At 49.5% G+C, this 23,718-nt stretch overlaps 1 protein-coding gene across 4 annotated transcripts in view; it reads left to right on the forward strand.

Annotated features, from left to right (window-relative positions):
- Positions 1–23,718, forward strand: part of DNAI1 (dynein axonemal intermediate chain 1) — a 214,096-nt gene that overhangs the window by 92,850 nt on the left and 97,528 nt on the right. For all 4 annotated transcript variants that reach the window (XM_019480027.2, XM_019480028.2, XM_059725327.1 and 1 more), the window contains exon 14: positions 22,838–22,927. In XM_019480027.2, the coding sequence (XP_019335572.1) occupies positions 22,838–22,927 (90 nt within the window). The remainder of the gene's footprint in view (positions 1–22,837; positions 22,928–23,718) is intronic.

Below are 23,718 nucleotides of genomic sequence, written 5' to 3' on the forward strand. Positions count from 1 at the left end.
GGATGTGTCGCAAGTCACATGTTGCCCTCAGAAAGCAGGGTGTTATTATTCAGTGCGAAGCCAGTGCTGCTGCGGGGAGCCAGACCCCACAGCACTGCTGTTTGGAGCTTTTTTCTCCTTCATTTCTCCTTCACTCAGTTGCACTGACAATACATTTCAGTTGGGCCAGGTTTACTGGTAGTGATGCCAGGTAGACAGGAAACAACTGGACTTTTGGACCCCCCACGCAGAGCTGCCAGGTAGAAAAACCGCTATTACTTCTTGTTAATTTATTCTCTCTGCTCTGGTGTCACGGGGGCACTATGAACCTGGGACCCCAGGATACCATTTCAGGGTGCGGATGTGCACTTTAATGGGTATAACCCCTGCCTGCTGCATTAAAATACCTCGCCAAGCACCTTTCCACTGGAACTTGATATTAATGCATAGGACGGAAGGAAAGAGGCAAAGCTCCTAATAGCATGAAATCTGCCACAGGGAAGTGTAGGCAGAGCATCAGGAAAGTGTCTTATCTCTGCAAGGCAGCAGACTGTGTAAACCTCCCAGTAGACTTTGTGGAAGCTCCGTCTCCTGAAACTGAAATCCAGACTGAGTAAAACACACCTGAGATTATTAACGGGCGCTCCGGTGAGCCAGTGCAGCCTGAGCGGCCTTTTCCACTTGTAATTTCTGTGCTGTGACTCGGTTCTCCAATGATTCGGTAATGAATGACAGTACCTCACCGAGCCAGATCCAGACCATTTAACAAGGTGTTCGTTCGTTCTTTCTTTGATTTATATGCTGCCCTCCGCAACAAAAGTTCAGGTCAGCTTACAAGAAGAAGGCAGAATAATTTACCAAGCGCGAGAGCAAGGGAACAAAACAACTTAAAGGGAACTGGGATATCCATGTAAAACAGAGACCCCTTCAACAATATCTCGGCCTGGCTTTGTTTGCTAAACACCTGCTCATATGGGAAAGTCTTATCCTGCTTCTGAAAGATGTCTGGGTGTGGGCTCTGGGGGCCTCAAGAGCCAGGGAAGCCCAGAACGGAGGAGCCACTGCAGAGGACAACTTTGCGTGCATTTTTGCCAAGTGCACTTGGTGTATCCGTGGTACTTGCAGGAGGTTGCTGCGGGCTGACCTTTGGGATCATGATGGGCAGATAAGAGAACAAGGAGCAATAGGCTCAAGTTGCAGCAAGGGAAGTTGAGGTTAGATATTAGGGAAAACTTTCTCACTAGGAGGATGGTGAAGCACTGGACCAGGCTCCCCAGAGAGGTGGTGCAGTCTCCATCCTTGGAGGTTTTGAAGAGCCGGGTAGACAAAGCCTTGGCTGGGATGATGCAGTTGGGGCTGGTCCTGCTTGGAGCAGGGGGTTGGACTAGATGTGACCTCCTGAGGTCCCTTCCAAACCTCATTTTCTATGATTCGATAAGGGAGAAGGCTGCCCCTTAGGAACGTAGGGCCTAGGTCATTTAGGACCTCACAGGTCAAAAGGAGCACCTGGAATTACGCCTGGAAAGCTATTCCCCATCGTTTTGCTGATGCTGGTGAATGAGTTTGGTTACAAACTGAGTCAGCCTTGCCCTTCACCCCCTGATCTGACCCACCTCACTGCATGCACAATGAAACCTTCCCAGTAGAGCTGATTGTATCAAGTGCACTTAGGAGAAGAATAGACATTTCATCAATAATCGGCTGCCGTGCCAGCTGGCGGTTACCCTTCTGATGACTGGCAATTTCCTTCCAGCACAGTCACCCACAGCCAGACGAATGGCCTTTGCGGCTCACGTCCCTTTACGAGATTGTATCTGCCGCAGCAGCCTTTTGCTCCTTGGATTTCAGGCTCGGTATGGGAACAGAAAGGTAAAGAAATAAAGGACCAAGACAGACAGCGGTTAGCAAAGCCGTATCACTACCAGCTTTCGGAGGACAGCTCTGCGGTCTCCCTGCTCATCAGTGCAGAGCAGAGAGTGTCTGCTTCCCAGGTGTCGTTCATCACTACTGGGTGCTTGGCAGATATATCGAGCCCGGGTCGAAGCCAGTGTTGGGAGCTGTTCTCAGAGAACAAACAGAAATTTGGGGAGTGCATGAGGGGCCTTAAGTCAGTACAGGAGGCTATCATGATAGGAACTGAAGGGCTGGCTTTCAAGGTGGAGAGTACAAGTGGGGAGAATAAGAGCAGAAATCAGAGCCAGTAACAAGCCATAAAGACCGTACCGAAGGAGAGAGTCGTCATGAAGGGATCTGGCAACATAAGCAAAGCAGCCCATGTGGGGTCCATCCAGTGTCTGCACAGGGAGGCCCCCAGCTCCCAAGCATTTTTTGCCTTCTGTGCATCTCCAGGCAGCTCTTCCCTTCTCCATCAGATGAAAGGAGGGGGAAGACAAGCTGGGGTTAACCCCTCATGTAGTGGGAACTAGGTGGATCCCCTGTATGCTTGTCCAGGAGCTTTTGCTTAATTCAGATCTTCTAATCCGGGCACAGAACGAGAGGAGCCTGCGTGCGCCTGAAGGAACCTGGCCTTGCTCCGGCAGCCTGGGTTCGGTTCCCAGCTCCGTTCGGGCTCCTGTGACATGGGAGCCACGTGCAGCTGAAGTGCTCGGCGCAGCGGACACCGCCGCCAGGGGAAGGTGGCTGGGATGTCAGCTATTCCATCCCAGGTCTCGTACCGCGCTCGTCGCTGTAGGATCTCAACAGCTTGCAGCCGCTTATTAAGCAGCTCCGCTAGCATCTGTCATGTTTGTTCTCTCATTCTCTGCTGATGGGGAGAAGTGTGTGCGCTGGAGCGTTGTTTTGGAAGGGGGTTTAACAGAGATATGCAATCGCTTATTTATGTTAGAAAAGGCAGGGAAAATGAGGGCAGCTTGCACAGAAAGCAGGAGATGGGAAAGTGTCTCCTGGCTGTTAGTTACTGGAGAGTTCATTCTGCGGTCTCACGCCAGCCCCTCTGCAAACTGTCCCCTGCTCGGTCAAGCCTTAGCAGTATTGTGCCAGAGTTAAGTGGTTGACTGTTTTTATCCTGGAGATTCAGCTTTTCTTTTAGCTCTTCTGAGCCCAGAGCATTGATTGCCTTGACGATGAAGACCAAGACCTTGAACTGGATTTGCTATCTCATGGAAAGTCAGTGTAGACAGCAGAGGACAGGTGAGCAAGAGCCCGTGGCGCTGAGGGGCTGTCCTGCAGCCCTCTGCACTGGAGGCTTCATGCTCAAGCGTATTGAATGCTGTCATCCAGCCAGCAGGGATCGGAGACATGTATCCCTGAGGCCAGGGCATCACCTGGTAGGACCAGGTGGGTTTCACAGGCACATGGAGATGGTGGACGGCATTCAGCAATAAAAGGCCGGATCTCTGCCTGCAGTCTTTATAGAGGTTTTATAAAATGTTTTTGTTTGGTACTTAACTTCTCTGGCGGCACTTCTTGGAAACATTTCCTGCTAAGCTTAGAGAAGAAAAGTGCTTGAACTTTCCTCCTAAGGATTTTTAATATTAAAGAACAAGATCTCTGATCTTTTAGCTGGGATGTCGCATTTTTATCAAGGCAGCCTCAAATGGAAACTCCTGGAGTTTTAGTTTCTGTGGCTGGTACAATTGCTTATTTTAAAACTGCGCCTTGGGTACCGATTCTGTCGGGTCTAAAACTCTCTTGCCAAGCTCTGAAACACTCCCTGGTGCCTCATGTAACATTTGTCTGAAAAAAGAATTTTGCTTTGATGAAGTTTTTTCCTCCGTATTGTCATGCAATGCTGAATTTTTTGGCTGCCTTTTGTCCCGGCTGCTGCTAGCTAATTAGACGTTGGTCTTGTGCTGTATTATCCTCCTCTCCTCCCCGTCCTTTTACTGGAGATCTAAAGCACCTTATTGTAGTTTTTTAGGCTGGTTTCTCTTTACTGATATCTGTATTCAAGATGTTCACATTTTCCCTTCACTTATTAGTTGTAGTCATCTTAGTTCACGTAGGAAACTCGGCACTCCGATTTTCAAAGCCTGTTAAGGCATGTGGGTGCTGGAAAAACCTTGGCCTGACAGTTTAAGGTTGCGGGGAAGCTGCAGCTCTTTCATTTGATGCACAGATGTTTTGAATCTAGCTCTGTTGCTTTGTAGTAGCTGCCTACTACACGGCATGTCAGACCTTTGCTGGAGAAAAAGGATTCAAATGTTATAACGGCACCTACGTAAAAGTCGGGTAGTCAGATTCCCGGAGCGTGTGTAGCATACGCCGTCTCCTGACTCATCCTGGCAGTCAGACCAAAAGGGTCCTGAGTGCACCAGCGCAGGCTGCATCTCTGAGGGACAGGAGAGGAGAGGCCGACGGGGAGGTCTGCCATAAGAAACCAAGAACGTCACAATATCCGTGCTGGCTCAGCCCACAGGCCTGTCTCTGGCAACGGCAAGTCGTGGATGCTCCAGAACAATGGGGCACCAACCTTTCTGGCAGGCCACAGACTAGCCCTGCACTCTCCCTGTGTGCCACTCTGCTCTCCTGCCCCTCTCTGATCTGCTGCTCTGCCTTACGCTCCCTGGCCTTGTGCTCCCTGGCACTTCACTTTCTGCTTCCTGCCCTGTTGGGTCTGCACCGCCTGTCCCCTCCACGGTCTGCCGTGTGCCCATGCTCCGTACAGCACCCTGCTGCAGGTTGGCCGCCCCCCTCTTGAAGAAGAGCGTAAAGAACATGGTAACCAGACCCATCTGCTGTCCCCAGCAGTAGGTTGTACCTCTGCCTGTTGTGGTTAGCAGCCCCTGGCTGACCCATCTTCCATAAACCCATCTAACCTAGTATTGAAGCCACTCATGCTTCTGGCCTCCCTGTGGCAACGAGTTCCTCGGGTTAATTATGCATTGGAGAAAGAGTAGTTCCTTTTGCTTGCTTGAAGCCTGCTGCCTGCTCGTCTTCTACTATGAGACATAGCAAATAAGGGTACCCTGCGACCTTTTCTACACCACTCAGGACTTCGTAGATCTCTCTCATATCTCCCAGCCATTTCCGTCTCTCCTTGTATGAAAGCCTTTCCATCCCCCTGCTCCTCTTTGTTGCCCTTGTCTGGACCTTTTCTAGTTCTACTCTATCTACCTCTTCTTGGGTGCGGTGACAAGAGCTGCGCACTGCGCTGAAGTGGGAGGCACAGCAGGGATTTTTATATTGGTTTAACGTTTTCTGTCTGGTTTCCAGTTCCTTTGAGGGCTTCCTAATCATCAGTAGCCTTTTTGTCACTACTGAACACCGAGCCATTGTTCTCTCTCCATCGTGGCTCCAGCCTGCAACAGCTATTTCAGAGCCCATTGCTGTGAATGCAGAGTTGGATCCAGCTTTCAGAGGAGAGTTGGATAATGCACAGCATTATTTTTCCCCATATGCATTGCTTTGCACTTACCAATGTTATCAACTCACCAATGTCAAGTGCAAGCTCTGGCAGGAGTTTTGTCTGTGACGGGAAGCTAACAGACACCACCTTAGGGCTGGATGGAGCTCAGGATATGACGCCTCCACCCAGTACTCTATTGCCTCTACATAAAATAGAAGCCAGAACCGCCAAACCTAGTGAAACCCGCAGGGCCAGCTCTCCAATGGATGTAGACCGTGGCACAGTCCGTTGATGGCTGTGAAGTAACACAGATTTCTGTCCACGGAGGATGTGGCCTGTTCTCACAGAACCGCCCCCACCACCTCTTTCCACCCCCAGGACAGCACTTGCCATGTGAGAGTCCTGGGCGGTGCTGAGCAGCTGCAGTTCGGGGTGGTGTGGGATGAGCCCAGGACCGGACAGGTCTAGGACCCAATTCTTCCAGTCCCTGCTGCAATATGCAGGACTCGGCTATGGTGGGAACTTTCTGTTAGATGCTGCCTCTGATTGTGGTGGCATTGGACAGCTCCAGGATTCGACACCAGCTCTCTTACCTCCCTGCAGCTGCTACACGCAGGACAGGACACTTCGGGTGTCTATACACGTGCTCCAAGGCAGAGTGGAGTTTGTCAAACTTTAGTTCAAGTGCCCCCGCTGCCATTTGGAAATGTGGGGATGCTGAATAGACAAGATGTGGAGGCTGCTGGAGCACATGAATTAACACGCTCCAGTAGACCTGATTAATGATCATGCTTTGGAGCAGATGTCCAGCATGTATATAGGTGCCGTTCATGTTTAATCTAAACTGGAAGTCCTGTTCATTGAGCGCAGTCAGAATTAAAACCGAGACATGAATTGTAACAGGTTAAAAATTTGCTGGCCTCTAGCACGTGACATGGCAACATCATATTGCATCTGGGGTGGCACAGGGGGCTCAACCACTGGAAAGGGCAAATAAGGGAGACTTTTTTGGGTGTCCTGGCTCCTGGGATGCTAATAAGCCAGCCTGGCATGATAGGAAGTGCTGTGCACTAGAAGGAGATAAGCCAACTGATACCTAGGGAAGTGCTTTGTGCTCCCAAACCATAGCACTCAAATCCCATGGCACATGGGCCCAGCTTATGCTCGATCTATTTATAGTGTCGCTGCTGCCTCTGTCAGCTAAATCTGTCTCATGAGCTGGAGTGACGTGCAGGCCTTCTGCCCTGGCCCTGGGGTGGATGTTGCTGTCTGAGGACCACCTTCATACTCTCTGCTCAGGTCATTGCTGTGTCCCTTGTGTCAGTCCCACCATCACCAGACATGGCCTGCAGCGTATCTTTGCATTAGAGAAAATGCATTCTCATTCCTGCCCTTTCCTCTCCCAAGTCTCTGTGCTGTAGGTGACTCTGCAGGGATCGGTACCATGTCCTTCTCCCCCTATTGCTGGTCTCACACTTTGCTATCCGGTACACCAGCAAGGAAGGTCAGACCTGTGGGTCTCAGGAAGAGACGAGGATGAAGAATGCCTCTGGGCTGCCGAAGACAGTCTTTGAAGGAAAGTTCTTCTCCAGCTAAATGCAAAAATTGTACATATCCTTCATGGAGTCCTCAAAATAACCTGGAGCGCTCGATCCCGTGTCCTCTTCTATGCCCCTGCCTCGGCAGGGGCTGTGATAGCAGCATGATGCTGTGCCTCCTCTCCTGCTGTTTGGCAGAGTTTGCAAGGACTGCAGAGAAGAAAAGCTTTTAGCAAAACCTTCAGGCTGCTTGCTACCACTGATAGCAGAGGAAACATTTGAAATTTTCTGGATGGGGTCCTATGTCACTCCATGCGCCCAAACGGCACTTGCCTGGCGGCATAGGGACTGTTGTTGGTGCCTCTTCACAGTCTGTGATCCTGTTCCCCACACAGTCTCCTCTCCAGGCCTCCTCTTGAACCAGGGTAGCATAGAGGCGAAGATATATGGAACCAGGGGGGAGAAACTAAGCTACTTCCTGAGATGACTACTGCCTGGGCTCTAGCCTTGACCCCTGCTCCCAAGGGGACAGAAACTTCCCCACTGTTCCCCATCCATGAACAGTATATGCAAGGTGCAGTGGCTCAACTTTTAGAGGAGAGTTGGATAATGCCAAGCCTCTGGCCTGAGCACTGTGCTGGGAGGTGGGAGAGACGTAGGTTCAAACTCCTCTGGGAGAAAGGGGAGCACAGAACCCAGGTTTCCTGCTTCCCAGTAGGCTAAAACATGGGGGAGCCCTCCTTCTTTGGCATCTGACATGCATTCGTCCTATGCCTGGTAGCTATGTAGACGCTTGCGTGTCCAAGCTGCACAAGGAACGGGATTGCTAAATGTGTAAGTGCCAAAAACAGCCCTTACGTAGCTGGATAGGACCCAGTTGGGCACATCAAGGGAAACAGGAGTCTGCTGCACATCCTCACTGCTTCTCTGGACTAAGAGCTGGCCTACGCCAGCTGAGCTACCTTTTATGTTATCCAGCCTCCACTGAAGCTAAAGGGGCTTCCTTCTTTTTAGGCTTAAAGCTGGCTAGAGCGTTTGCGCAACAAAACAGAGCAATTCAAAGGTACGTGCTCGAGTTAGATCCTGCAGTTTGCTTAGGTACCCCCCACACCCGGAGAGCGTGGCTTCTCTGTATTGAACGTGGAGTGCCGTTCAGTTCTGCTCCCACCACTACATCTGTTTGCCCTCTCTCCAAGGTGAAATGCACTCTCTTACATCTCCATCTCTCATCCATTCTGGCTCTAGGGTTTGGTATGTTTATTGAGAGCAAGGCTGTGGACACAATGAGCATCAGCGAGAGTAAGAAGACATCTGAGCAAGCTTCTAACCTGAGATAGCATAGAGACAGCCACCTCTGAGCCAAGCTGGCCACATTAAACATGCCTGCAAGATAAGGAAAGCACAGGCTGACAGGAGAGCAGTGGCACCTCTGGCTATCCCTTCATTCCTCTGGAGAAGACAAATGAGTAAATCCTGCAGCCTAAACCTCTCCCTCCCTAAAGCAAACATGGTATAAAAGGACTGTTGGCCCATTTCTGGGAAGACATTCATCGCAGACATTATCCAGTTAATGGTTTCTAACAAGGGACCATGCTTATTTTATAAGTATACCAAGCAGATCCATTTTTTCATGGCTCATAATTCTGCACTAAACTGTCAACATATTTTTTCTATAAATGACAGCAACACGTCTGAGTACTCAGCTGTGCCTTATCCGTTCTCTCATCTGCAGATTAATGTCATTGCTGAAACATTTGCATTTAAAAGCAAATCCAGATTTCCACCACAAGAACATTCCCCAGTGCATTTATTTGGGAAGGTTTCTTTATAAATCGAAGTAATTTTTCTTTATGCCACTCCATCAGTCTCCAGTCCCAGTCATAAGACCGGCTTTTTGGTACAAAGAAATGTAATCTATTACAGTGAATGAAGCAGCGACAATGTGGTTACACTTGATATGAAGCGACTCCTGAAAGGTGAAGCTGCATTTTAAATCAGACAGAACATTAATTTCTGAACCTGAGAAACTGTTACAGACTCGGAGGGGGTCGGAAGCAGCCTCGAGAGACTGTCTAGTGGCAGTCCTACCCCTGCCCAGCACCAGGACTCAATCCACCTTGACTAACCCAGCAGCTGTTGGATTGACCCCTTCCTCAAACCCTCCAGCAAGGGAGATTTCACGACTCCCTTAGCCTCTTCCAGTATTTCCGCACCCTCGCGGTGAGAAAGTTTTCTGATATCCAGCCTAGATCTTCTTTGCTATAATTGAAAGCTGATTTTTCTTGTCTTCCCCTCAGTGGAAGGATGATAATTGATTTCTGTTCTCTTTTGTTTGCATATTGAAAGGTTATCATCATCTTATTCCTCAGCCGTCTCTCTTCAAGGCTAATCAACGCCAAAGCCTTTCCTCAGAGGTCGAGCTTATCTCCCTGAGAGACTCTTCCCACCAGTTCCCTGAGCCTGCTTAACATTGCTTTTCTCAAGTCCATTATCCTTATTCTGCTGCCCTGATACCCTTTTTTTCTTCTCCTTAGAAGAGTGAACTCCCTCATTTCATGATGATTTTTTCCCAGATTTCCGTCCACCTCTAGATTCTCCATCAATTCTTCCCAGTAAGTGAGAATCACTTTTGGAATAGCTGAACGGCAGGTAGCCTCCTTCTCCATCTGAAACAAAACATCCCCAACACATTTGAAGAACTTGATGGACCATTTTTGTCCTGCATATTGCTTTTTTAACAGGTAGCTAGGTAGCTAAAAGTCCCACGTTACCATCAGTTCCTTTCTTTGGGTACTTTGATAGTTGTTTCAAAGAAAAGCCTCACCCACCTCCTTCTCCTGGTCCCTACTAGATCCTTCCCATGACATCGCTCCTCCTCTTGTCCTCATTGACCACCCGGAGGCATTCAGTGAGCTCTGTCTCTCCTGAATTGTATAGCAAGCACATATGCACTCAGCACACGGCACATCTCCTCCCTCCTGACCTGCCTGTTCTTCCTGAGCCGGCTGTCCCCTTCCCTGCTGGGATTCCAGCCTCGAGATTTGTTCCACCTGGTATCTGGGATGCCAGTTTTATCAGATGTCTGGCTGGGCCCTGAGCCCTCTGCCTCCTTCTGGTTATTCCCCATGCACCTGGCATTTCTACGCAGCCATTTCAAATGTTTGCCAGCTTGACGTATTATGCTCACCTCGCCTCTTATGCCCATACTGCAGCTCCCCATTCTGTCCCTCGATTCCAGCCCGAAGATGAAGTGCTCAGGTATTTTGCTCCCTCTGTGGCCTGCTCACCAGCAGCCTGCAAACAGAGACGGTATGTGAACAGACTTAGTTCACATAAAATAAAAATGGTGGAAAGGATTTACTGTGCATCAGCTGTCCCACAATAATTACCCATGCACACAGACTTATGCTGTGATAGGTGAAAGCTAAGCTGCAATAGCTTAGCCCTAAATCAAAGTGTGAAGTAGGTGGTCTCATCCTGTGTTCACCGTTAGCCAAAGCCCAGCATGGAAGGGGTTTCATTTAGAGGGCTGTCACTCCAGGGCAGGAAATAACTAGCAGAAGAGTTACTTTGCCTATAAGGACACTGCTGGTCTTGTGTTTGGTGGGTGCTGAGTGAGTGAGCTCTCTGCTAATTGATTTCAGGAGAGCTGCCTTGATCTTCAAGCATTTTGCTCCAGGTGTATGACCTTGAACTAGCGCCTAGTCTTTGAGTGATTGCTGGCTGATAGAAGCAGGCAGAGCTGACTTAGCATAACTACGTTAAAAAAGCCAACTAAGCAGCAGGCAAGGCACATCCGGCAGTGGGATTGCCATGGGGATTTGGAGCTTTACCTTCAGAGGAACTGCACTATCTCTTCCACAAAGATAAAGACTCAGCGGTTATTGTGACTGCCGTGTTTTCTTCCCCGTCTGAAGACAGAAGGATTCATCAGCATGAAGCACGAGCTGGTGGCTGTGATGAGCAAAAGCGTGTGGTCTTGAGAAATACCTCCCCACCTTGCAGAGCATCAGGGAAAGAGGGTTTCTGGATACCGAGCTTCCATCATCACCAGAGCAGATCTGAAGGGGCAGGCAACAAATGATGAGGTGAGTCAAGGAAACCAGAGACTGGAAACTCGGTCAGCACCGGAGATAAGAGAACTCAACAGATGTCTTCACAGCTGGCAATGATTAGATACTTCCACAGGGCAAGCAGGACACCAGCTGAGAGCAACCAGGACGAACCAAATGGAGGAAGAAGCATACAAGTTCCCAAGGGAAGACCGGAGGACTGGTACATTGCTCAAGCCAGTGGAAACTCAGACAAGCCCAAGCCAGCATTCACACCTGGTCAAAAAAGAGTGTCTTCCTGGAGGACCGAGTGCAGCAAGTGTGGACGGCACATTCTGTGAGGGATAGGAGGCTTTTATCAAATGTGTCCTTTTAAACAGGATTACGGGTCTACTGAATACAGGCAATACAGGTGATTCCACAAATTGTGGCCTGCCCAGGCTCTTCCATAAGGTCATAGATTTCTAGAGTCGGAAGGGACCTGGTAGATCATCGGGTCCGACCCCCTGCTGCATGCAGGAAAGAGCACTGGGGTTAGGTAACCCCAGCCAGATGCCTGTCTGATCTCCCCTTGAACACCTCCAGGGTAGAGGAAAGCACCACCTCCCTTGGGAGCCCATTCCAGATTTTGGCAACCCTTACTGTAAAGAATTTCCTCCTTATGTCCAATCTAAATCTGTTCTCCTTCAGTTTGTGGCCATTATCTCTGGTAACCCCGAGGGGCGCCCTGGTAAGCAGTGTCCCGTATTCCCTGCTGCCTCGCCCCGTGATGAGTTTGTCGGCAGCCACAAGATCACCTCTCAGCCTGCTCTGGCAGAGGCTGAAGAGATTCAGATCCCACAGTCTGTCTTCATAGGGTCTTACCTGCAGGTCCTCAACCATAGGAGTGGCCCTCCTCTGGACCCTCTCCAGGTTACCCACATCCCTCTTGAAGTGCGGCCTCCAAAACTGGATGCAATACTCCATCTCCGTCAAATGCACAAAGTTTGATTTGTAAATTTGTTGCCAGCTTAGCCTTTAATCACGGTTAGGCAGGTGATTAGATGGCGGTGGGCAGTGGGGAGCTGCTGGAGGATTCATTTTAGAGTCTGTATACACAAATTAAGGATGTTTTTCATGTTACCTTTTTATTATTTACAACATGATTGAATTACATTAAAACCTCAGGTGCGTACTTGAATATTGATTGCACATGTGCTTTTATTTTCTATAAACACAGCCCAACGTGGGCAGGCTTGTTTCAAATGCAAGGCCTTTATTTTAAATGAGCACATTTTAATCCTATTTTGTTTTGAGCAAAGCTTGTTTTATACTAAGTGCAAGGCTTTTGCTTTGCTTACTCAGTTCCATTAGCAATTTTTTTTTTATCTGGGGGGAGAAATGTTAGTTATTTTAATGAGGTCTGAGCCTCTGGTCAGCCAAAGCAGCTGACTCAAACTTATCCAAAGCATTTGTTTTAGGATCACATTTTTATATAATAAAATCTGCATTGTATTGCATTACAAGACACATGTCAAAATATAACTGGTAATGTGAGACATTAGTGAGTGGGGCTTTTTCTAGTGAGGTCCCACAGGGATTGGTTCCTGGTCCAAAATCAATATTTTTTTATTAATGTTCTAGTGATATAAAATCCTTGTTGAAGAAGTTTGTAGATACACAAAGATCAGTGGGATTGCAAGCACTGAGGAGGACAGCTCCCTGTTACAGAGTGGTCTGGATGGTCCGGTTAGATGGTCATAATCCAAGACGATGTATTTAAGTACGACCAAATGCAAGATCCTGCATCTGGGAACCGGGAAAGAAGGTTATAGCTACAAGATGGGGGGGTCTGTCTCTAGAGGCAGGGACTCTGGAGGGATGCAAAGGTGAGGAACACCCAGCAATACATGTGAGTGGGAGGCTGTTTCCATCAGAGAGAGAGCCCACCAACAGGTAGTAACTTCTTAGACTGTGGGTAAGAGGGACCCTTGGCTACTGGCTAACAAGAAGCCCCCACAAGCTGGTTGCAGGCCACATGCTTTCTGATGTGGCCACGGACCACAGAAGAGATGAACATGTAGCTCACGTGCTGGCACCTACGTTCGTGGCGATGCTCATTTTCAGCCAAACAATGCCAGGACAGCAGCACAATGCAGACTGCTCTTAGCAGGGAGGAGATGGCTCCTGCCATGGGAATAATCCTGCTAGTATTCAGAAGAAAGAGGCCTGCTGTGGTCTTCAGTCCTTGATTGGAGCTGGTAAATTGTTAAGTAGGCAACCAGGCACTGTCCCATGAGGAGACCAGCCCAGTTAGGGCTACAGCTAAGAGAGCCGGAGGAAGAATCAGGGGTCCTTTGCTTGGCTAGGTGGAGGATGGCCAGCTCAAGAACCAGATGCACGTCTGGCTGGGAAGACCATACAGCCCCAAAGGGAAGAGGGTAGGAGGAACTCACTGAAGCTACAGAGCAGCCTGAAGAGAACTGAGCCTGAGAGATGGGCAAAGGACTATGCTTGGTGAGGACTCTACAATCGAAGCCAAGTGAGGGAGTATCACATACCCTGGCCTGGGAGGAAGTTCAGGAGGGGAATGGGCAATGACCCCTCTCCTCACCCAGCCTGCCAGAGAAGGGCTTCTGAAAGGGTTGATCAGTCAGCCCAGCTTCACTACCAGCCAAGATATAAGTGCCGATTAATCAGAGCTGGCAAACGCCTAGAGGATAAGGTGAAAAGAAGACACCAACCTTGCTTGTTAAGAACAAGTGGCAACCCATCTAATGTCCTGCTTTGACTGGGTAACTGGCCCAGTCGAGTGGTAGACATAATGTCCAACACCTGGGGTATCAAACTCGCTTGTGGACCAAGCTGAATGCAGACCATGGGGCTCCTTGTGGACCAGTTGCAGCCTGGGGCACAGGGGTGGCTGCCATGTGAGGGGGCCAGCAGTGAGCAGGTCTGGAGGTGGTGAGGGGTTGGCAGTGGTGTTGGCGAGGGGTCTAGAGATGGCAGTGGTGGCAAGAGGTCCAGGGGAGGAAGAGGACTGGGTGCACAGTGATGGCTTGAAGGCAGCAGTAGCTGTGGCCGTGGTCAGCAGGGCCAAAGGTCCCTGAATTCCACAGCAGGTCACGTCCCACGCCGGCTGTATGTTTGACACCCCTCTCCTAGACTTTCATAAGGCTTTTGACACTGTCCCACATGGCATTCTCTTCAGCAAACTTGGGCAGTATTCTCTAGATGTAACCCCCTTCAGCTGGGGGCACAACTGGTTTAAAAAGAGGCTCCTAGAATAGTTGCAAGTGATTTGCTGTCTAGCTGTCAGGACATATCTGCTGATGTCTGACAGAGACCTCTCCTGGGTCTCCGTGTAGTCAATATTGTCATTAACTTGGATGACGGAACGGAAAGTACCCTTATAAAACTTGTGGGTGACGCCAAGCTGAGAGGAGTTGCAAGCACTGTGGATTCAGCTGAATTAGGTTAGATGGAATTAAAAATGAGTTTGATAGATTGGTCCAAAATCGATATGATAAAATTCAACAACTACATGTACAAGGTACTTCATTTAGGAAGGACGACTCATGTGCACAAATACAAGAAGGGGAATAAATGGTCTAGTCGCGGCAGGGCACAATCAGATTCTACCGGACCACAGAGTGAATGAGACGTCAGGACAAGGCTGTTCCACAAGCAACAAATGTCACTTGGGGATGTCACACATTTCTGCCAAAACATGAGAGACAATTACGATGTTTTCTTGCATCCACACCCATCTTTTCCCCATACATCAGCCCTCCAAAATTGAAGAGCATTTCTTAATTAAGGCAGCCGATTTCTTCTTGGAATAGAAGCGTCTTGCTTTGATTCCTGTCCAATCCAACTGCCTGGCAGCAGCAGTGACGTTTCTATTCAGGCAGCTGAGGAAGTCATTTGACTTGATGGCTCATTGTTCTTCACTTCACGGGTGTTAATGACCACCTCTCCTTTTAAATATTCTTCATCTTCCACTAATCAAGCTAGCCTTTCTTCTGGTAATTTTGCTCTTTGTTAGCTACTCCTGGTCTCTTCTTTCCTATTTCACAGCCTTGCAGTCTTTATAGCTCTTTTCAAAACCCTAGATCCACCCATACAGACCAGACTTCAGCAACAGCTTGCTTGGGTTTCAATTTTTGTTTAAGCAAGAACGAGCAGGTGAGTGAACTGAAGATGAGGCTCTGTCCTTGCCCTACGGTGCCATACTCCTGAAAAGGCTTTTCCCCGCTTCATTCTGTCTTCCCAAAGCCAACGGGCATGTCTTACTGGGGGTTGTGTTTTATGTGAGAACATACAGTGTTTTGGTCGGTGTTGGTGAGGGCTGCCTTGGAATAATGTCCCCAGTCCCAAGCCATACCCTTTAAGAGAGATGCAGCCACTTTGGAGAGTCCAGAGGTGAGCAGCAAGAAGGATAAATGTTTAGAAAATGGCCTGTAAAGAAAGACTGAATGATTTAGTCTAGAAAAAAAGAAGCGGGAGAGAGAACATGATAACCATCTCTTACGTATTTGAAGTCAGCTATAAAGATAACAATGATCAACTGTTCTTCATGTCTACTAGAAGTAGGGCAAGAAATAATCAGCTTACATTGCAGCAAGGGAGATTTAGGCGAGATATTAAGAAAGACTTTCTAACTGTAAGCACAGTGAAGCACTGGGAACAGTTTTGCCTTGGGAGGTTGTGGAACCCACATGACCGGGTGGGGGTTAATAACAAATTAGAGAAACATGTCTTGGGGATGGTCTGGGTACTTTTGGGTCTTGCCTCAGGCAGGGAGGGGGTGGAGTGCATGAGCAATCAGGGTGCCTTCCAGCCCTGCACCAATCTGATTGCCAGATTTGGGACTGGAAAGGAGTTTGTCCCCAGGTCATATGGTCAGGACCCGGAGCGCATTTTTTCATAGATTTCATAGACATTCAGGCTGGAAGGGACCCCGGAGGATCATTGAGTCCAGCCCCCTGCCCCAGGGGCAGGAAGTCAGCAGAGATCATAGGATCCCAGCAAGATAAGCATCCAAATGTGTCTTGAAGGCATTCAAAGTGGGCGCTTGAACCGCCTCCAGCGGCAGGCTATTCCAGACCTTGGGGGCTCGGACAGTAAAGAAGTGCTTCCTTATGTCCAGTCTGAAAGGGTCACGGTGGAGTTTGTGACCTTGGACCTTGTCATCCCCTGGGGTGCTCTGATGAATAGTTGTCATGGTCTACCCTCGGCCTCCCGGGGGAGAAGGGCCTGGCAGTAGGAGTCAATCTCCTGCTCACAGTCCCTGATGGCACGCAGTCTCTGGACTGCGGCCTGGAGCTCCTCCAGCTGGCATGCCAGAGACCCCAGCAGGGAGCAGACCCCACAAGAGGAGTTAGCCATGCTCCTGGGCCCCACAGCCTGAAAAAGGGACAGGCAGCCCCCGCAGCCGAGAGCCAGGGGCTCCGTCTGCGTGGAGCCCGGGACCGTGGGCTCCGTCTGGGTGGAGGCCTCTGAGGACTTGCTAGCACTTGCTAGGACCATCTTGGCATGTGCTACCTATTGAATCCCCTTCCGTCCATTGCAGGAACCTCAGCCATTGTCTGTTCTCTCTCCTTTCCTCTTCCCATAGCAAACAGTTTAGTTTTCTGGGGACTGGACGGTCTGTCTTAACTAAATCTTTAGGTTTCATGTAGGACAGGGGTGGCCAACTGGCAGCACGAGAGCCACAAGTGGCATGGGCAGCCTCTGTGTGTGATGCACAGCGGATGGGGGAGAGGGCAAGAAACACACAGGCAACAGGGCAGGAAGCAGAAAGCAGAGCAGCAGATTGGGCAAGGATGTCAGGGCAGGAAGCAGAAAGTAGAGCGACAGAACGGGAGGGGAAGAGATCAGAGTGGCACTTGGGGAGGATGTGGGCTAATCGGTGGCACGCCTGCACAAAAGATTGGCCCCCAGTGGTACAGGGGGTCTAAAGGGAGCCACCAGCCTGGGGTATAAGGAGGTCAGACTTCATGATCTAGGGGTCCTGTCAGGCCTCAGTGTCCGTGAATGCTGGTCCCAGCGCTGCCTTATTCGGATTTACTCCGTTGCTGAAAACGGCTTGTCAGTCTTGTCATGGCTGCTTGCGAAGCACTGAAGTCACGCAGGGGTGATTGGACCAATTACATGTTGCCAAAGCCAGCGGTAACCATCCTGAAGCTCCACACCAACTAAATGCACCCAGCTTTTTTTTAAAGAAACGGGGAATTTTCGCAGCATGTTGGTAAAGTGGGGGGCCTCATCTGATATACCGCCTCTGCCACAATGCGTACCAGCTGGTTCACGGGAAGGGGCTTGTGTTCTCTTCACCGGCAGTAAATAACCCACATATCGGGGATGTTGCTCACTAACATAATTAGTGGTGAGCCAGAGGCTCCTGGCTAGAGGGTCTTGCCCCTCTGCTTGGGGTCAGACTGATCGCCACGTTTGGGGTCAGGAAGGAATTTGATCCCGTGATTAGAGTGGTAAGGCCTCAGGAGGCAGGGGGAGGGTGGGTTTGCCTTCTTCCACAGTGGGGGGCATGGCCCTCTGCCTTGGCTCTTTCAAATGTGTTTTAACAACCCATGCAGTGGCGGGCTATTGACAGTGCCCCCTTCCCCTTGCTTTACCTGGGGTGGTTTAGGATGCTCTTGATGTTTTAGGCAATGTGCTTTGTAGTTGTGCAACAGAGTTGTTTGTGGGGTTTTAGGAATACGTTTGAGAAGCGCTGGTATGGGATGGTTTGGATAGGGGTGATCCTGCCCGAGCAGGAGTTGGGATAGATGTGACCTCCAGAGGCCTGTTGTAGCCCGTCTTTTTCTACAGCTGTCTATACACGTGCTTGCGGGTGGGGGTGGAGTGTTTTAATTAGAACAGTTCCTGGCCTGCCGCTCTAATTAGAATGGCTCACCGTCACGTGTATTAAGCCCCTCCATGTTTCAAAATGACTGCAGGACGCTTTATGTAAAGCTCATTCAACAAGGTGTAGTTAAAGTGAACAAGCACGTCTATAGGCAGCCTGTGACTTTAAGATTTGGACTCCTTGTTTTCCTTTTAACCCAGTTAGTCTAGCTGCGGGCATTCCCATTATCTCTACAAATAGTCATAAAGTCTTTGAATCTTGCTAAACTCGCCTCGGCAATCTGGTAGCAACGAATTCCGCAGGCTAATTTTGCACCGAGTTAAAAGATGAAGTTTGAAGTTAAAATACCCATTACCTGGAAGAGCAAATTTCCTTGCTTGTTATTGCATTTGGATTCACATTTGGAATGACATCTCATTTCTTTTTTTCTGTTCTTCTCCTTGTGTACTCTGCATGTCTCTGGGTTGTCTGGTTGGTTTTGTGTGTCTGATTCTAGTCAGTCTGACATTCAGGTGCTCATGTGCTGGCCCAGGAGTGCAACTTGGGCTTCAAAACACTGCAGGAGAATGTATGATCCCTTTTTAAAAACACAAAACCAACAGGCTGTCTGTGTAAAACGGGCGGGCAAAATGCGGCCCGCAGGCTGGATGCGGCCCGCCAGGCCATTCTACCCCTAAAAAATTCAGAACATTAATATGCATCTGCCCCAGGCTGCCTGTCATGCGGCCCTCGATGGCTTGCCAAAACTCAGTAAGCGACCCTCCACCCAAAATAATTGCCCACCCCCGGTGTAAAACTTAAAGCATAGTCCTGAAGCATGTTCTATTGGCAAGCATTGGGGGAAAATCCCTTCACTTTTACTAAATTTAAATTTGGTAGAAAATTGAACTAATAGTCTAATATTTTCTAATAGTCTAATATATCTAATTTTGTCTAAATAAAGACAAAATATATCAATAGACTTCAAAAATGATGTTACAAGGAGAAGAATCTGGAGAGGCCAAGTGCATATTTTCTCCCTATTTCTTCTGTCTGTCCGGAGCCAGTCAGTATTTTTACAGCAATCCACTGGAGGGAGAAGCACCCTGGTGTACATAAATAAGGAAAAAAGGCAGTAATGCCTTGATGAAATTTGTACTGAGCTTGGACAGTGGATTCCTCCTCCATAACCAGGGCTCTTAGACATGATTGCAATACACACAATACTTGATTTTTTTTTTTTTTAAGTATCCCTAGATGCAAAAGTTCTCATTTGGTTGTAAATAATTTTATAAACACTTCAGATGCGGTTTTCATTTAACATGCGATAAGCAACCCTTGTGTATATTATCCTGCTGTTAAATTGCTGAGATCATTATCCCATGCTTAACTAACAAAATTAACTTCCCAGCACGCACACAAAAAATGGCCAGTGTGCAAAAAAAATGTATTGTCAGGACACACCCAGCATGGAAGCAGATAATGAGGGGAGGTTTGTCCCGCATGCACAGACGTCGGTAGGGGAACAAGAGCCTGTGCTGAACAGACATACAAGCTGTTCGTGTATAGTGGAAGGCTCCACACTGAACTAATGAATGCTCGCAGCACTCAGAGAGCAGAGAAGAAAACCCACAAGCCATCAACGTTGTGGAGGGGTTGATGTGTGGAGGAAGCCTGAAAGAGCTGGTGCCCGTTCAGCGCTATGAAATTCTAGCTAACTTCCATGGGGGGTGCCGGCATTCATTTATGTGTGTCCTCGACTTTTACGCTCTGATCCAAGAGGGAGAACTGCTTCTGTGGATGCAGAGCGTGCGAAGTGCAGGGCGGGTGAGAAATGCTCTAGCTTAGGGCAGCGTCCCAGGCTGTGGAAGACAAAGGACAATCATGACCTTCTCAGATGTGGGCTGCTGATCGCCTCCAGATGGGGTTGCTAACATGCGCGCTGCTCGGGGCTAACCCTGAAAACTCCTCGACACGTCTGCAAATGCACCGTGCAGCTGCCGTCATGCCTTGTGATGCCTCTCGCAAGAAGCGCGTGACATCTGTGCTCTGTGCCCTGCAGCTCGCTTCCACGCGCCGTTCAGATCGCTTTGTTCTGCGTCCTAAACGGTCCATGCCCTTGCTCCCTTCGAAGCCCCATCTCAGCGTGTTTGGTCCAGCAGAGCACTTGAGCTCACGACTCCCAGGTTTAAACAGCCCAATCGTGGTGACAGGTACTTCCCATGAGAAGGCAGCAACACGGGAATTTGCTTTTCCTACTTCAGCTTGAGTCAGTTTGCCTTGGGGATATGCTACAAGGCTTACCTATTTATCCCATGTGCTTGAGGAGATGGGTTGAAGAGGATGTGTCTGAGCTAAGGGGGAGAGTTTTCCTAATGCTTTGGGCAGGGGAGAAAAAGCCTGTGATTCCAGATAAGTTTAGGGACCCCTCCATTACCAAGGGCCAGACTCTTGGAGGCGTTTGGTCACACATTCCCATAGCATCTCCTTCCTTCTGGAACCAGCTGACCTGTTGGCACGGGTGAGGCAGGCGCTACAGAGGGTGAGAAAGGCTGCTGGGTCACATTCTCCATCACAATTTCTGCCTGCCAAGAACTGGTCCGCACCACTTCACTAGCACCTAAAACGTTTTCAGTGTCGGGTCAAGGGTTCCCAGGGCGTACCCAGCAGTGCCAGCCGTCGGCAGCAGGGGATCAGCATCGCAGGCCGATGGTCCTGGAGCAGCCATTCTCAGCAATGCCGGTGCCCGTTTCCTAGCCTGGTGGAAACGGTGTCCATGCACCACTGGAACAGTTACCCGACCGTCGCTGGCCCTTTCTTTTTGTTGGCGTCTTGCATCGTGCGCTTCCTTTTGTGTGAAGCAGCGGGGAGCATTGCTGGTACCTGCTGCCCGTGACCTACCACTCATAGCCGTCCTGATCAAGGGAATCATAAGCCATATGCCACCAGATCAGTTCGTTTTCAGTCGCATCTCAGCCAGATGGGTAGCGTATCAACAGATGCTAATATGGAGTTCCTCCACTTTTCTTTTTCCTTCCTCAGAACAGCGTGCTCTAGGTAGAAACCTTTTCGTGACAGCATCGATGTTTCTTCAGCAAGTCCCTCACTCCATTTTCATGCTCCATAAGACTTCATCGTACACACAATTTTTTTTTATAGGATCAATGATTTTTTCCCCCACGAGAGCAGTACCAGCAAACCCAATACCTCTAAAGATTGTATTGAGAAACCTGCTTCTTTTTTTTTTCTTTTTGACAATACCACCTAGTTTGTCCTAAATGAAGGATTTGGTAAGCTCTATGATAATCAGATTCATTAATAATGTGTGACGGCTAGAGAAATACATTGACTGTTGTATTTGGACAGAGACAAATACACCTTGGACATCACAAGGGCAGGCTTTGTAAGTCATAGTGCCCGTGCTCAGCTGACGGATGCCTGTGGAAGTGGGAGTGGGTAGACCTGGTGGCAGGTCATCTTTTACTCCTCACTCTCATTGAATTTCTAGTTTGGGAAATCAGAGCAATCTCGGCACTTTCAGTCCAGCTGCAATTTCTCTGACAAACCCCAGATCGTTTATCCACTTTCTGATCTCTGTCCCTGCACAGTCGCATTGAAAAGGCAAATCCTCTTACGCTGCCGAGACTCGAAACCATGGAGGAGGATTTACATGTTAACAAGAGAAGCTCCATTGTCGGCGCAGCCCGTTAGCTCCAGCCCCTCTGCTGCCCTTTGCGGAGCGGTGACACCCCTCGGTGGTAAACCTGCTTCAGCAGAGACCTCGCATGGGACCCTGTCCTACTTGTGGACTCCTCTGGGACCTGGATACATGTGATAAAGAGCGGTTTACTCAGGCAATGATGTCTGAGCCCCTGCAAAATATTTAAGGATGTTTAATCCTTAAATGGATTAAATTAATGTTTGCAAAGGAAGCCAAGCCAACAGCTGTAAGGTACAGTGAGGACGGCTTCCTGAGCTTCCCAGGCGTTGCCTCTGCCAACTCCTCCCCTACCGTGATGCAGAGGGGGTCTCCAGGCTCCTGGCTCCTGAGGTGGGCACCGATTGTGAGAGTGGAGGACCCCCCTCCACTAGGGATTGCACCAAGAGAACCAGCCAGCACATGGGTTTCCAGGCCTCCATCAGGCTGGAGACAGCCCTGGAGCGCTGGGCACGGTGCAAGCTGGCTTCTGGGCGAGGGCAGCATAGCTGCATTCAAGTGAGGAAGAGGCTGTTCCTCTGAGGGTCTCTAGCAAGTGTTTGGGGTAGCTTCTCTTCTCTCCCATGCAACATCTAGCCCCTGCCCAGTAAGGCTACTTACTGGGATTGACCCAGTGGGACCTGAATACGGTGCAGAGGAACCTCTCTACACTGCACAGGTACTGAAAGCCATTGCTGAAAGGGCATAGCTCCAAAGCAAAGTGCCTTCCCCTGCCTTGTGCAGAACATGTGGGAAGGCTGTGTGTACAAGGTTTGGCAGGACACGGCACCTTATTTTGGCCAGAAGTCAGCTTTGGAGAAGGGAAAGGAGTGTCATCTCCAAACTGAGCGGCCTGTCCTGCCAGGGGGGGGGAATGCCACAAGTCTGATGAATCTCTGAAGGCCCTTGGGCTTTGACTGCCTTGCCCAAGTTTTGTGTGTCGCTGTTATGCACTGTGGGAGACATGGACCACCCTTTGAGCTCATGATTTACAGGCCTGGTTGAACTTGTTGGTGCAGAGCTTTCTTTGCAAACCCTTTGTGCCCTGATCCTGCAATTTGAAGTGTACAGGTGGGCCCTTCTATCTGCTGGATTTCATGTGGTTTAAACATCCCACTACTGTGAGTGGGGCTTCACGGGTGCGCAGGGATTTGTTTGCATGGATCAGACCATAGCATCTGGGCCTGGCTTTGCAACTCATGGCACAGAGCAGGGGAGCAACGGGCATCAGCATCATGTAGACCCTTCTTTTTCTTGCTCTTACCTCTGTGGGTCCCCGACGCTGGCAAGAGGGAGCGCTGGCGTGTTGCTACAGAATACCAAGGGCTCCCGGGGGAAGGAGACCCATTCAGTGGAGACACCGCTCCTACCAAGGACTGAGTAGTTGTCCTGCCTGAAGTGCTGCCGTGCTAACTCTTCGTGTTTGTTTTCAAGGTCAAGTGGCAGAAGGACGACATGGACAATAATTTAAACTTCTTCTCCATCTCATCCGATGGGAGGATTGTGTCCTGGACTTTAGTTAAGGTAAATGTTATATTGTGAGGATTCTTCCAAACTGATGCTAGTGTCCTGTCAGCAGCGTGTTTATCTGAGTAGTTGCAATGAGTCTGGGCTGGCCAGCACTGCAGCAGGAGAGCCCGGTTCTCTGCACAGGACCCCCATGGTTAATTTGAGAGCCAGACACAAACAGGGGCAGAACAAGGCCTTTCCTTTTCTCCTTCTCCAAGGAAACGATCACTGGGAGGCTTCTCAGGAAGGGAGACACAAAGCTTAAACTCTCTGGTCAACTCAGCCAGCTTTTCCCTTGAGAATACAGCTCCAGAACAAGTTCATCAGTTGATCTGTAGCTGGTCTTGGTGTCTAAGGTGCAGTCTGTCACCTTCTGGCCTCCTTTCCACGCCAGCACCCCTGTGGTCTCCTTGTTTCACCTGCCACCTCTTGTTGTTAAATGTTAATCGGGGGTCAGCCATCAGTTCTACCAGAGACCCCTCAGATGCCTTTCTCCACAGCTCTCATCACTGGGTTTTCCCAGTTCTGGCCCAGTCAGTGCAAACTCCTCAGCCACTGCTCATTAGCCACTGCCTCACCAACCTATTTGTCTCATGATCATTTTCTGTCCCAGAGGCTTTATCAGTCCCAGAGGCCTTGTTAGCCTCAAATTAGTCCCTACGAGCTTGTAAGCCCGGTTCGGTCCACAGGAGCTGCTGCCCCCAGTCACTTCCCCAAGGTTCATTAGTTCAGATCAATTTGCAAGTGCAGCACTCACACAACAGTGTTTTCCAGCAGCCTCCCATCCAGCTGTCCCATGCCTCGCA

The sequence above is a fragment of the Alligator mississippiensis genome, chromosome 3 (assembly GCF_030867095.1).
Source record: "Alligator mississippiensis isolate rAllMis1 chromosome 3, rAllMis1, whole genome shotgun sequence".
In the NCBI taxonomy this organism is placed as follows: Eukaryota; Metazoa; Chordata; order Crocodylia; family Alligatoridae; genus Alligator; species Alligator mississippiensis.